Raw genomic sequence first — 13,834 nt, forward strand, 5'->3', positions numbered from 1 at the left:
AATAGTAACTGAACATTGATTTGTAAAATGAATAACCAATTGAAGTGACTCTGATACTGTTGATAGTTTTACTATAGAATGTGCATATTTTTTATTTACATAAAGAGCAACCAGTTCTATCAGTCCTGTCTTTGCGATATAATGAATAGTTTTCAATCGCAAGAAATGAATCTGATATAACAGGAGTCAGCCATGATCCAGATATTGCCATAACATGAGCCTTTGCACAGCGGCTCAGTTGTGACTTGTTTCAGAATACTTTTGATGACAAGAAAGAGCAAAATCTTACTTTTGACGACGAAATAAAGCAAAATCAGGCAATAGTGTAATCTGCCTGCCACCCACCCGCACCTGATTCTCTGATTCATCAAACCGCACACGATCGTCCTCTTACAATTATTCTAATTCTTAGTTTTGCATGATCATATGATGAATGGATGGATGGTTCATTTTAACAGCTGATCTTCACATCGCTGCACACTTATATAGACTTAATCACTCCTGCTTTTAAGACAGATCCATGCTGAAAAAAATAACGTTTACTGACATCTGGACGTGAACATAGTTTTATATATAAAAAAAATAGCAAATATCGGCCCGATATATCGGTCGACCTCTATTGCTAACCGTTTGGTGCATCCCTCTTTGTGGGCAGTAACACGTCAAAGTCGAATTAAAGATGTCAGTCAAATTCAAAGCTAGTCAAATGTGAGAGAAGTAAGTCTAATAGAAATATAAGAGTTTCTAGGTGCACCCAGTGTCAGAGTAAAAGATAGAGATGGAGAGAAAGAAGTAGCCAACCAGATCCCTGTACTCCTCCTCCTGCTGGATCTCCACACAGCGTACTATGGCTGTGTCAGACCAGTATTTTTGAAATGTAATGGTGCGTTCACACCGGACGCGACTTGCGCGGAAAAAACGCGCTATTCGCGCGTAGTTGAACGCTTGAACATTTGAGTTTATTCGCGCGGTAAAATTCGCGTCATTCGTCCTGACATTTTCTTCACAACAGACGCGAATTCGCGTCATGGGAGGGGCTTCTGCCACTCGTCAGCGGGAAAGTAGTTGTAAAATAGGTGAATGAGCTCAATTTGCCAGCTTTAGCTTGCTTGTAGTCTCAATATGTATGTATATGTAGGTTAAATTGAGTAAAGAGCGTTTTTTAAAACTAACCAGATTGTCCGACCTCTTCACTCACTTTATTCCTAGCAAGATCCCTTTTATTCCTGTTTCTACAAAAGTCCAAAGATGTATCGTACAGCTCCGAGGAACCACAGACAGCAACGGTGATTTTGTCCGCCATTGTTGTTTCGGATTTCTGCCTCCGTCACTACTAGAGCAAGCTCCTGATTGGTTACCGCGGCGCAGAATTCCGCCGAAGTTCAGATTTTTGAACTCGCGCGCAGGCCCGGATTGGCTAATCGGGAGGACCGGGAGAATTCCCGGTGGGCCGGTCCGTTTTTTTGGCCGCGAGGGCCGGTGTCCCTAGCTGCCTGCACTCACAGCAGTCGCCAGGGGCGGACTGTCCATCGGGAGAATTTTTGGCCCGCTACCCTCCAATTTTTATTATTATTATTTAATATTGTTGTTGTTTTTGTTGCCGGCCTAATGTACTAAAGTGGTTATTTCAGAATTAGCCATTCAATAATAAAACTCTAATAAATCATAAATCGGTTAGTCTTGACTGGCACGCGTTTCGTCTCGCGCGCGCTCCGCGCGTCCGCCGTCCGCCAAAACGACGCAAGACTGAAGTAGAAGTGCCCAGGTGGAGCAGAGAGACAAATCTGTCCTGTTTAGGACCTAAAGCGCAGGTCTGTTACATCTGTAAACAGACTATTGTAGTTTTGTCTTTGTTTACTTAAGTATTGAACTGCTAACAAATGTTAATCTATAAAAAATATCGTTTTAAAACAGGTTTAGGGAGCTGCCCTTATAAAAATTAACTGTGGTTTTACAAAACATGTTTACTATAGTTATACAATAATTATACAATATACAATGGTTTTGCTACACTATACTTTCACCATGGTATAAAATTATGATTATACTAATGGGAATCAATCCTAAAAAAAACCCCCAAAAAACATGGTTACTATGTTTACCATAGGCTCAATAATATCATGGTTAATTTTCCTTAGGGCCAAACATGACCCATGATAATGCAAAACATGTTTAGTTTTAAGATTTTTTAATAAAGATATATTCAAGATGTAGCTAATTTTTGTTGTTTTAATTTTAACATTACGATAATAACACATGGTCCTAATGTAGTGGCCCTCTTTTTTCTGTTGCCCTTTTTTCTGTCAAATGTTTTAGTACTAATCATAAATTATATATAATTTTGAAAGCTTAGAAGCTCAAGAACCATCCTGGTGGCTGTCTCCTCCCCCTTAGCAGTAATGTCAAGTGTCATTTTACAAAATCACAACTTTTTACAATCTTGACAAAAACATGTCTTTAAAAAGGTCTCAGTATTTCTGCAATAATCTGCTGATTGTCTTCTTTAAAAAAGACCAACCTTAGATCTGTACTGTATAGGTGGTTGTAAAGGTCGAGATGTGTTTATGAAAAAAGTGACAGATACAAGAAAATTTGTTTAAAAAGTAAACACACATGAGAGACAGAGAGATTAAAAGAGATTAAAAGGCAAATTGGAAGTTCAAGAGATAGCATTTAATTATTTTACCCAGTTGATTTCAACTTTTCTTTATGTGATGATGAAAAATATTGTTGTCCAGGGTTTCAAATTTTGGTGTGGGATGGCCTGGATAAGTATGAGATTTCCCGGCCTGAAATTTTGTCTCAGTCCGCCCCTGGTTAACGTCAAGCTAGTTAGGAGCAGTGCAAAACAACGATGTCTGCAAATCACCGTTCATGTTTATGTATCAAACCTTTTCTTGTACTGTTGCTCTTCAGCAGCAGCAGCCTCTAGTCCAGTTTGCTGCTAAGAGTGAAAAGCCAGGCCCCGTAACATTACCAAGCACCAGTCATCAGCCCAACACACTAGAATGGGCAGGTAGGACAGTGCAATACTTGTTCTATTCTTTATTTGTGTTTAAGGACTGAACAATTTTGCACAGAATATATATTCAGATATTGCAGAAAAGGACATTGTGATGTTTAAAAGAATAGTGTTAGACATTTACCCTTTAATGTTCTCATTTATGAAAAATATTTGAACTTATAAAGCAGCTGTTTACTTGAAAAAGACATGATAGTGTCATTAGAAAGTTTAATACATTTTATTTTAATCTTTATTTTATACATATAGCTTAATATACATTTGTATTTATTTGATATTTTTTCATTTCAAGGTTTGGATATTTATGAGCACTAATTCTAACAGAAAATAGATACTGATACTGTTAAACATTATATTGTGTTAACTGTTCAAATAAATCTTCACTGTGAAGCAACACTTAGGCTACTGTATTTGCACTGAATTGGAAATGACGTCATTTTAATATAGTCAGTCGTGAACTAAAGTGGGCCGGTCTAATGGTGCGTTCACACCGGACGCGACTTGCGCGGAAAAAACGCGCTATTCGCGCGTAGTTGAACGCTTGAACATTTGAGTTTACTCGCGCCATTCGCGCGGTAAAATTCGCGTCATTCGCGCGTGACATTTTCTTCACAACAGACGCGAATTCGCGTCAAGGGAGGGGCTTCTGCCACTCGTCAGCGGGAAAGTAGTTGTAAAATAGGTGAATGAGCTCAATTTGCCAGCTTTAGCTTGCTTGTAGTCTCAATATGTATGTATATGTAGGTTAAATTGAGTAAAGAGCGTTTTTTAAAACTAACCAGATTGTCCGACCTCTTCACTCACTTTATTCCTAGCAAGATCCCTTTTATTTCTGTTTCTACAAAAGTCCAAAGATGTATCGTACAGCTCCGAGGAACCACAGACAGCAACGGTGATTTTGTCCGCCATTGTTGTTTCGGATTTCTGCCTCCGTCACTACTAGAGCAAGCTCCTGATTGGTTAACGCGGCGCGGAATTCCGCCGAAGTTCAGATTTTTGAACTCGCGCGAATGGCGCGGCAATCGCTTGAACGCTCAATGCGCGCCGCGCCATTCGCGCTATTCGCGCCGCAGGATGGCTATTCGCGTCTTTGCATTGACTTAACATGTAAATCACTCGCGCTTGCCGCTTCATTCGCGTCCGGTGTGAACGCACCTTAAGGCTTGAAACTCCAGGGCTGAAAAGGAGTCCCACTCCGGCCCTGCTCGCGCGAATGGCGCGGCAATCGCTTGAAACGCTCAATGCGCGCCGCGCCATTCGCGCTATTCGCGCATTTCGCGCCGCAGGATGGCTATTCGCGTCTTTGCATTGACTTAACATGTAAATCACTCGCGCTTGCCGCTTCATTCGCGTCCGGTGTGAACGCACCTTAACGGTGCGTTCACACTACAGCGTCAAATCCACGCTCAGTGCCGCTAGCAACGCTACAACGCCACTGCTTTGGGGTGTGTCAAATTTAGGGCAGAGCACGCCTCTGAAAAACAATATTCGACACCGTATTTACGTTCCATTGTCTTCTTTTAACGGCGGTTTGCAAACTAAACTGTAGCATATACTAACAACATGCAAAGTACATTTACTTTTGCGTGACTTTTTCAATAATATGTGATTTCAGCTCAGTAATCCGCCAGTTTCGGAAACACGCGTCATAGTCTTGCCTTGCCTACTTCTCACAGCGATTGGTTGTCGCCTGGCGTTTTGCGCTCGAGATTTGCATAAAGTTGAGGAATGCCCAACCTTTTGACGCTCTCAGCCGCTCTCAACGCTTTCTCCGCAACGCTTCCAATCCCAAAATGCACCACGCGACCGTTTACGCTCAACTTCCACATAAATGAATTGAAAACGCTCGCTTCGCCCCGCTCGCTTCGTGCCAGTGTGAACGCACCGTAAGACCTCTAATGGAAAAACACCACACATCACACACCTATATGTAATATTTAATACGTTTAATCTAATAAGAAAACATGTCATCGCTGTAGAAAATTATATTACTACAATATTCAGTGAACTTTTCATATTAGCCGATAATATTCCACAAAATATCCCTTTAAAATACCACATCATTCAGATTTTTGGTGTAAACAATCTATTCTGAAGCAATATTTTCATCAGTGTTTCATCAGCTTTTACATTCTTAAATCTTCATTTCTATATTTACCTCTATAAAGGCCTATTATTGAAACGTTTGAAACGTATGCATCATCTTTCATCTTAAATGATTAATTTATCGACCAATTTTCTATTGGTCTGTTACCAATTAGATTAAATACTTACACTGCAATAAATGATGTTATGAGATGAATGTTTTAAATACATTGATGAATATACAAATAAGAAATGTTGGGGGTTCATATTTTTAGACATACTAGCAAACTACCAGTAGGTGAGTCACTTAATGAGTGAGTTATTGTGTTATTTCAACTGATTCGCTCAAAACGCTGAAACACTTAGTAGTAAAACACCACTGAGAGCTGCTTGGAGAATGTGCTTTAACTCTTTGATGAAAGAACAAAACACTAAATATTATTGTGTTTACAATGTAAGCAACTTCTTGATTATAACTACTGGTTTATTGAACTAAAACCAATAGAAGATTTGCCATCGAGAGACATTTTGGTATTTACTGGGAGTGTTTTCTCAATCGATAGCGTGTTCTTACATGAATTCATTAGTCAAGTTCATCACTCATATTCTTAAAAGAGCCAACAACAACTTTAAAGAAGTAGTTCACTTTCAGAACAAACATTTACAGATAATGTACTCACCCCCTTGTCATCCAAGATGTTCATGTCTTTCTTTCTTCAGTCGTAAAGAGATTATGTTTTAAGTTAAACATATCAGGATTTCTCTCCATATAGTGGACTTCTATGGTGCCCTGAGTTTGAACTTCCAAAATGCAGCTTCAAAGGACTCTAAACGATCCCAGATGAGGAAGAAGAGTCTGATCTAGTGAAACGATTTTACAATTTATATACTTTTTAACGTTTGAGATAAAAAAAAAAAAAACAAATAAATTGTAAATGTTGTCAGAAAATAACTGATCATTTTACTCTACATAAGACTCTTCTTCCTCGTCTCCTTTTGAAGCAGCATTTTAACTGCATTTGGGAAGTTCAAACAAACAGAAGTAAGAAAGACATGAACATCTCGTGTAAATGATCTGTAAGCGTTTGTTCTGACTCCAGGTCTGGTGCTCCACTGCTCTGCACATTATGTATGTCTCCTTCTTTAACACACCTGATTCAGATGATCATCATTAGGAAAGAGATCATTAACTGAACTGAGCGCATCTGTTGAAGCACACAAACTGTAGAACAGTGTTCATCAGGACTGCTGATATTGTCCCAACAAACCATACATCAATGGAAAGCTTATTTATTCAGCTTTCAAGCGATGAATAAAGTTGAAAAGTTTCCCCTTATGACTGGTTTTGTGGTCCATGGTCACATGTTTTGTGTTGTAAAAAGGACATGAGTAAATGAAAAGTACACATTTACATTAACTTTGCATTGATGGAAGCAGAAGTCCAAACATAAAAATCATTTCTGTGTTTTAGGACTCATTCATGCAGCACTGTTTTCAGGAATCACAAATATTGACGCATTACATTATCAGTGCTGCAGATTCATGTTATAGGTTATAAATACTGAAATATCTTTATCTGTGTTGATGAATTGCTCTTGAAGCCCTGGTTTATCCGTTTTAGAAGCACTGTTAGCACATGATTTCAGAGAGTTATATTCAATTTAATAACAGTACATATTAAACTAAATTGTAGAGTCAGTATGAATGAATGAATGAATGAATGAATGAATGAATGAATGAATGCCGCTGAATGAAGACACTTTGAATGAATGAGTCTTCTGATCTGATCCACCAATTCAAATAATCTCGATCTCATCAAACACTCACAGTCTCCTCCACTCACTAAAGCAATAAAACACTTCAGACATATATTTAAAGTGGGAATAAGTGAGGATGGATTGGATTATGCACAGCAGAAATACAGCTCACTCCTGTGACGTCAACTTCTAACTCGCTCCTCTCTCTCTCTCACACACACACACACACACACACACACACACACACACACACATATATATATATATGTGTGTGTGTGTGTGTATGTGTGTGTTTATATATCTATGCTCTCACTACTCTGGGCTCACGTCACCCGCTCTATTGTTTCTATGGCGCATCTAATGACGTACTTAAGGTATGGGTGCTGCAAGCGGTCAAAATGGATGTAAAGGTTTGTCAGAATGGCGTTTTCTTTATGCTTTAGCTGATATTTTTAGTAGATTATTAGCTGTTCACGAATATTACTGCATAAAATATAATTTAACCCTTAAAAGACCACAAAGCAACACTTATTGTTATCATTATGAATAAATATATCATTTATTTCAGGTGATTGTTTTATTTCGCGTTCTCTCTGTGTTGTTTCTGAAACTACCGTAATCACTGTAATATGCGCGCACACTTAAAATCAATCGCGGCTGGCTTGACTGTGTTTTTCTGAACCGCGCTGGCTTTTCCGCAGTGATTATTTGCATGAGACGCTGCATTTAATTTTTTTTTATAAAAAATACGGGACAAAAACCTTCCCGTATTGATTCATAATGGGACGCGCAATTTCATTCTCAAATACGGGACGATTCCATAACTCTCATATCAGTACAAGCGAATAGAGACCTGACTTGTCAGCAACTTGAGCATCTACAAACCATCACACAGGAATGAACACAGATCTCGGGGTATTATCTTTCACAGGTAAGACTGAACACTTGTTTCTATTTGTTTTTGGGTCATTTTTAACGTTTGTTGACAGCTTAATTTACCACCAGTGACAGACTATTAACTGCTAGCAATATCGCTAACATTAGTTAGCTGTGAAAGCTGAGGCATTATATGAAATCATGAAGTTTAATTTCATTCTTATTAGGTTTGAACGTTTATTGTAGTTTATATCATAGACAAAATTGTTTTATGAGCACAATATACTTAAAGAGTAAAGTGAGCACTTTGTTATTATGCTCATTTACAAAAAGGCTATCATTACTAGATCATAAGGATTTGATAGTTTATCATAAAACTGTGGACTGATTATTATTTTCCCCTTTTTATCCAATGGCAAACATGAGAACACAAGCCTGAAGGAAAGCTGAAGAAAGCCTGTCAGTGGACTGTTCTCTGCATTTCCAACAGACTAAACCTCCTCAGACTAATATTGTATTTGTTCAAGTTAATGTTTCTGTCATTTTCTGTCCAATATTTAAATATGACCAGTTTCTTCAGTCAACCACAATACTATAGACCGCATTATACATTATTGACACAGGCTGTTTAATGCTGATCTTATTAAGTGTGTAGCCTACTCTTGTAGTGAAGAACAACTACATACTAATGACTGTATATGGGTTGGTTACACTTTTTCATTGTATGTCATTTTGACGGACAGGGTCGTAAATTACCCGTCATAATCTATTATTACCCCTCATTTGAATTTTCATATTATAATTATACATTTAATTGCTTTTATTTTTTATAAATTATATATATATATATATAGGCAAAATAAGATCCACATCTCCATTCTGTTCAATAGTTTTCACCCCCGGCTCTTAATGCATGTTTTCTTCTTCTGGAGCATCAGTGAGTGTTTGAATCTTCTGTAATAGTTGCATATGAGTCTCTCAGTTGTCCTCAGTGTGAAAAGATGCATCTCTAAATCATACAGTCATTGTTGGAAAGAGTTCAAATACACAAAAATGCTGGAAAAGCAAAGAATTAGTGGGACCTGAAGGATGTTTCTGAAGAACAGCAGACAGTTGAAGTGTTCAGGACAAACAAGAGACTCATGAACAACTATCACTAAACAAACAAACACATCTGTGGATCATTCAGAGAACAACACAGGATTAACAATCAAGGGGGTGGAAACTTTTGAACGGGATATTTTTATAAATCCAGCTTTTGTTTTCTCTTGTGGACTAGATATAAACGTCTTTAATGTCAAATATCGTATTCAGGTCAGTACTAAATAAACAATAACATGCATGTTGTATGATTTCTGTTATTTGGGTCAAATAATTAACATTTTGCAGATTTTATGTATTTTTTTTTTGTATTTTCAGTGTCTTTTTTTACACAAATATTGTTAAACTACTTTTCACTATAGCATAATTTACTTTATAATTTACTATTCATTTATTTTCATATTGTATGTTCTGTATATATTACATATTCTGCTTGGTATTACTCATGTATTGTCATTCATTTCATGTATTTATTATGGTATTATAGATATGTTTGCTATTATAAATCTATTAAATTACTGTTATTGTTCTGTTGTGCTTGCTATGTTGTTATATTATTCCCTTTACTACAGCATGAACTACACACACCTTGTAATATTACAAATATCACTATATTTTTACTGTGGACTGAATCAATGCACAATATTTCACCGCTGTAACTAAGCTTTACTGGTGCATTGGGTAGTTAATAATGAGTTAGTAATGAAGCGACACATTAACAAATCATCAAATTACAGACCAAATTCAATGTTATTTGTCACACACACAGTCGTACACAGTATCATATAAAGGGAAATGCTTATATGACTGCTGATATGAGAAATAAGATCATTAAACAAATTAGAAAATAATAAGATTAACTTTAGGTGTAAAAAGAAATTTGCATTATGTACAAATATACAATAAAAAAAATAACCGTAAAATATTAGAAAAAGGAACAGACTATAATAAATATAAAAAATGAAATGTGCAATTATGGGCAAGACAATGTGCAGATGAATAAATATTAAACATTAAACATGCAGTAAGAGTGTCCTCCTTGTCCATTTACAGCACCAGTACAACTAACAATTGACATAATTTCACAAATATGGACTCAAAAGAAAGTCTAAACATAATGTTACCTCTAAAGACACACAGAAGGTCAAATATTTTATGTCCAGAAGCTCAAAACCATGCTGTTATTTAATGTGCCTAACTTTCCACACAAAAGAAATGCAGATGCAAACATAACTTTGATTTGGTTTACAAAAGCAGACGACATTAATTAAATTAAAATGTCATTAGCGAAACAAACCTTACGCACCGAGCGAGTGCCTAGAGTGCGCCACTAATGAGTGTCCCTCCAGAAACAACCTTACATACTGTAGTTCCGTTCATTTGAAACGGTTTAATTATTGATCATTGAAAGTATTAGCTATTGGTCTATTGTCTACATTTGGTTTAATATATCTGTCTAATTAATGGCACTAATACTTTCAACGAGCAATAATTTAATAATGTTAATTACTTGAGAGGGCCCAATCATAATGAATTCACTCTTAACTACCCACTAAACTCAGCTCATGATTTATGATATACTTCCTATCACTTCCTATCACTTCCTATTACTTAAATTAATTTCAGAGTCAGAGTATTTCTCATTCTTTCCTAAAGATGTAGTTTAGCCATAAATGTTAATTAATGCATTAACTATCAAACATGTACTAACATTTAGTTAAGGCTGCCGTTATTCATCCATGAATCCGTATGACTCCAGTTGTAGTTAAGGATAGCCCTTTGTTAGTTCATAATTAGTTAATTCCTTGAATAATCATTAGTAGCTGATGAATTAAGTGTTCATTTAGGCATTAGTACATGATTATTCATCTACCCTTATTGTAAAGTGTTAGCCACATTTCTTTTAAAGGGGTCCTATTATGCTCCTTTACAAAGTCTTTCATTTGTTTTTGAGTCACTTGAACATGCTTTCATGCTTAGTTGTTGGAAAAACGCATTATTTTCCACATAATTTACATCATTACAATAGCTTTCTCCTCAGGCTGGCACAAACGAGAGTGGACTTTGAGATTTGTCACTTTGTGGATGTTTTTTATGCTCAAACATACACACCACACACTGGCTAAAGTTCAGAAAGTGAAAAAGCAGAATAGCACCCCTTTAAGATCATTCACAAACTCTATCCTATCAAACATTTTCTCAGCAAATTTAAGAAGGATATTGATGTCAATTGCTCTTTATATTTGGAAATTGTATTCCACATCTTTTGGCACTGTAGTCGTGTTAAAAAGTTATGGTTATGATACATTTGTGTTTATCAAAAAATAAAATAAAAGATAGTCTCTAATTTAAATTTGCATTTTGAAAATGTTGTTTTTGGATATTTTGATCATGATAATATGAATAATGAAGCATTCGTTATTAATCTATTCATATTACTAATTAAGTTTCACACGTTCATAAATGCAAATCGGTAACACTTTATAATAATGGGCCGTTGTTAACAAGTCACTATGCAGGAAGTAATAGGTAGTTCTACATTAACACTTAATACTATTAACTCATATAGAAGCAAGATTAACTGAGCAGTAGGTCAGTGATCATTTTGGACAAAGATAGTCCCTTATTAGGTGTTTGATCATTACTAAAGAAAAGAATTGTGAACTGTGACCAATTCATAAAGAATAACTCATTAATAATCACAACAGTCACATTTATAAAATCAACAATTAGGTTCTTTGTGCAAAACTAATTTATGAAAACCATCATCATCACCGGCTGAAATTGTGACTCTGACCAAAATATGAATGGATGTGTTCTCTGTTCATTTCAAACTAACAATAATATCATTTATTTAATTAGGATGTAATGCCAGCAATGATTGGATTATTTCACTATTATGAGCTGCATTCATTCCTGATTCTGGTGTGTTTTATCTCCATCAGATTCCCATCGGCTCACTCTGGATCTGAACACAGTGAATGAACGCCTCCGTCTGTCTGAGAACAACAGAGTGATTACATTCACTGACACAGATCAACATTATCCTGATCATCCAGACAGATTTGATGTGTGGCATCAGGTGTTGTGTAGAGAGAGTGTGTGTGGACGCTGTTACTGGGAGATTGAGTGGAGTGGAGATAATGTGTCTATATCAGTGTCATATAAGAGCATCAGCAGGAAGGGAGTAGGTTATGAGTGTAGGTTTGGACATAATGATCAGTCCTGGAGTTTGAACTGCTATTCCTCCAGTTACTCATTCAGACACAATAACATATGGACTGATCTCCCTGTGAAGCCCATCATCATCAGGAGAACAGGAGTGAAAGGTGTCTATAGAGTAGGAGTGTATGTGGATCACGGAGCAGGAAGTCTGTCCTTCTACAGCGTCTCTGACACAATGAGCCTCATCCACACAGAACACACCACATTCACTCAGACGCTCTATCCTGGGTTTAGGGTTGGTTCTGGATCATCAGTTAAACTGTGTTGATGAATGAGAACAGACTGATGAGAGAATCTACCCATAATGCTTTGAGCTGATGATCAGCGAGTGACAGATAGAGTCATGACATTAATATGATCATCAGTCAGAATAAATCTAATAATCCTCATCTAGACAGTAGATCAGTGTGTGATGATGATCTGTGTTTCTCAATAATATCAGTCTCTCATCAATCATCTGCATTATGATCAACATCAGCCTGATATCCGATCTCTCATTTCCTCTATTGTAGGGAGTAGGTTATGAGTGTGGGTTTGGATATAATGATCAGTCCTGGAGTTTGAGCTGCTCTTCCTCCAGTTACACATTCAGACACAATAACAGAGACTGTTCGCCCTGTGAAGCCCATCAGCTGTAGAACAGGAGTGATTGATGATGATGATGAGGATAATGTCTATAGACTAGGAGAGATTGATGATGATGTTGAGGATGGTGTCTATAGAGTAGGAGTGTATGTGGATCACGGAGCAGGAACTCTGTCCTTCTACAGCGTCTCTGACACAATGAGCCTCATCCACACAGAACACACCACATTCACTCAGACGCTCTATCCTGGGTTTGGGGTTAGTTCTGGGTTTGGGGTTGGTCCTGGATCATCAGTTTCTCTGTGTTGATGAATGAGAACAGACTGATGAGAGAATCTACCCATAATGCTTTGAGCTGATGATCAACGAGTGACAGATAGAGTCATGACATTAATATGATCATCAGTCAGAATAAATCTAATAATATAATATTTGTATATGACTTCTGTTAACGACTAAACCATAACTCGTTTGTTACTGAAAGGATTTGTCTATGTTTTGTTTGTACTCTAATCCTGTTTGTTATTATTGCCCAAATAAATAAATGGATGACAACACAGAATAACACACATGATCAAAAACAGACTGTCTTTTATTTATTTGTTCACAAGATCTGCTCTCTAGGATCATAAACGCTGAACTAATACCAGCATATACAATTAAATTAAGGACATGCGTCAGAAAACTGGGAATGTTAGACAACAAATATATAACAGCTTTAACTATAGTCAAAACTAGTTTAACAATATTTGTGTAAAAAATACATAAAATCTGCAAAATGTTAATTATTTGACCAAAATAAGAGAAATCATACAACATGCATGTTATTGTTTATTTAGTACTGACCTGAATAAGATATTTGACATTAAAGACGTTTATATCTAGTCCACAAGAGAAAACAAAAGCTGGATTTATAAAAATATCCCGTTCAAATCATACAACATGCATGTATTTATTTGTGTTGTTCTCTGAATGATCCACAGATGTGTTTGTTTGTTTAGTGATAGTTTATATAATTCACAAAACATACTTTTAATTATATATTATTTTAAACATATTTTATTTTTCTTAAGTTGTCCATTAAAAACATCCTTAAATTATCATTGTCAAAATAACAAAATATTAATTGTATGATATAATAATATTAATAATTTCAAAAATATTAAAATTATGATTGAATAAT

General features: G+C 36.3%; 2 protein-coding genes across 2 annotated transcripts in view; one reads left to right on the top strand and one right to left on the bottom strand.

Moving 5' to 3' along the window:
• Positions 1-13,225, top strand: part of LOC141342600 (NACHT, LRR and PYD domains-containing protein 12-like) — a 30,054-nt gene extending 16,829 nt beyond the window's left edge. Inside the window, exon 9 of the mRNA XM_073847094.1 lies at positions 11,787-13,225. Coding sequence (XP_073703195.1) covers positions 11,787-12,334 — 548 coding nt within the window. The 3' untranslated portion in view covers positions 12,335-13,225. The remainder of the gene's footprint in view (positions 1-11,786) is intronic.
• The window catches only part of LOC141319911 (NACHT, LRR and PYD domains-containing protein 12-like), an 812,443-nt gene that overhangs the window by 320,132 nt on the left and 478,477 nt on the right, over positions 1-13,834 (bottom strand). The window lies entirely within an intron of this gene.

The sequence above is a fragment of the Garra rufa genome, chromosome 1, assembly GCF_049309525.1.
Source record: "Garra rufa chromosome 1, GarRuf1.0, whole genome shotgun sequence".
NCBI classification, from domain to species: domain Eukaryota; kingdom Metazoa; phylum Chordata; class Actinopteri; order Cypriniformes; family Cyprinidae; genus Garra; species Garra rufa.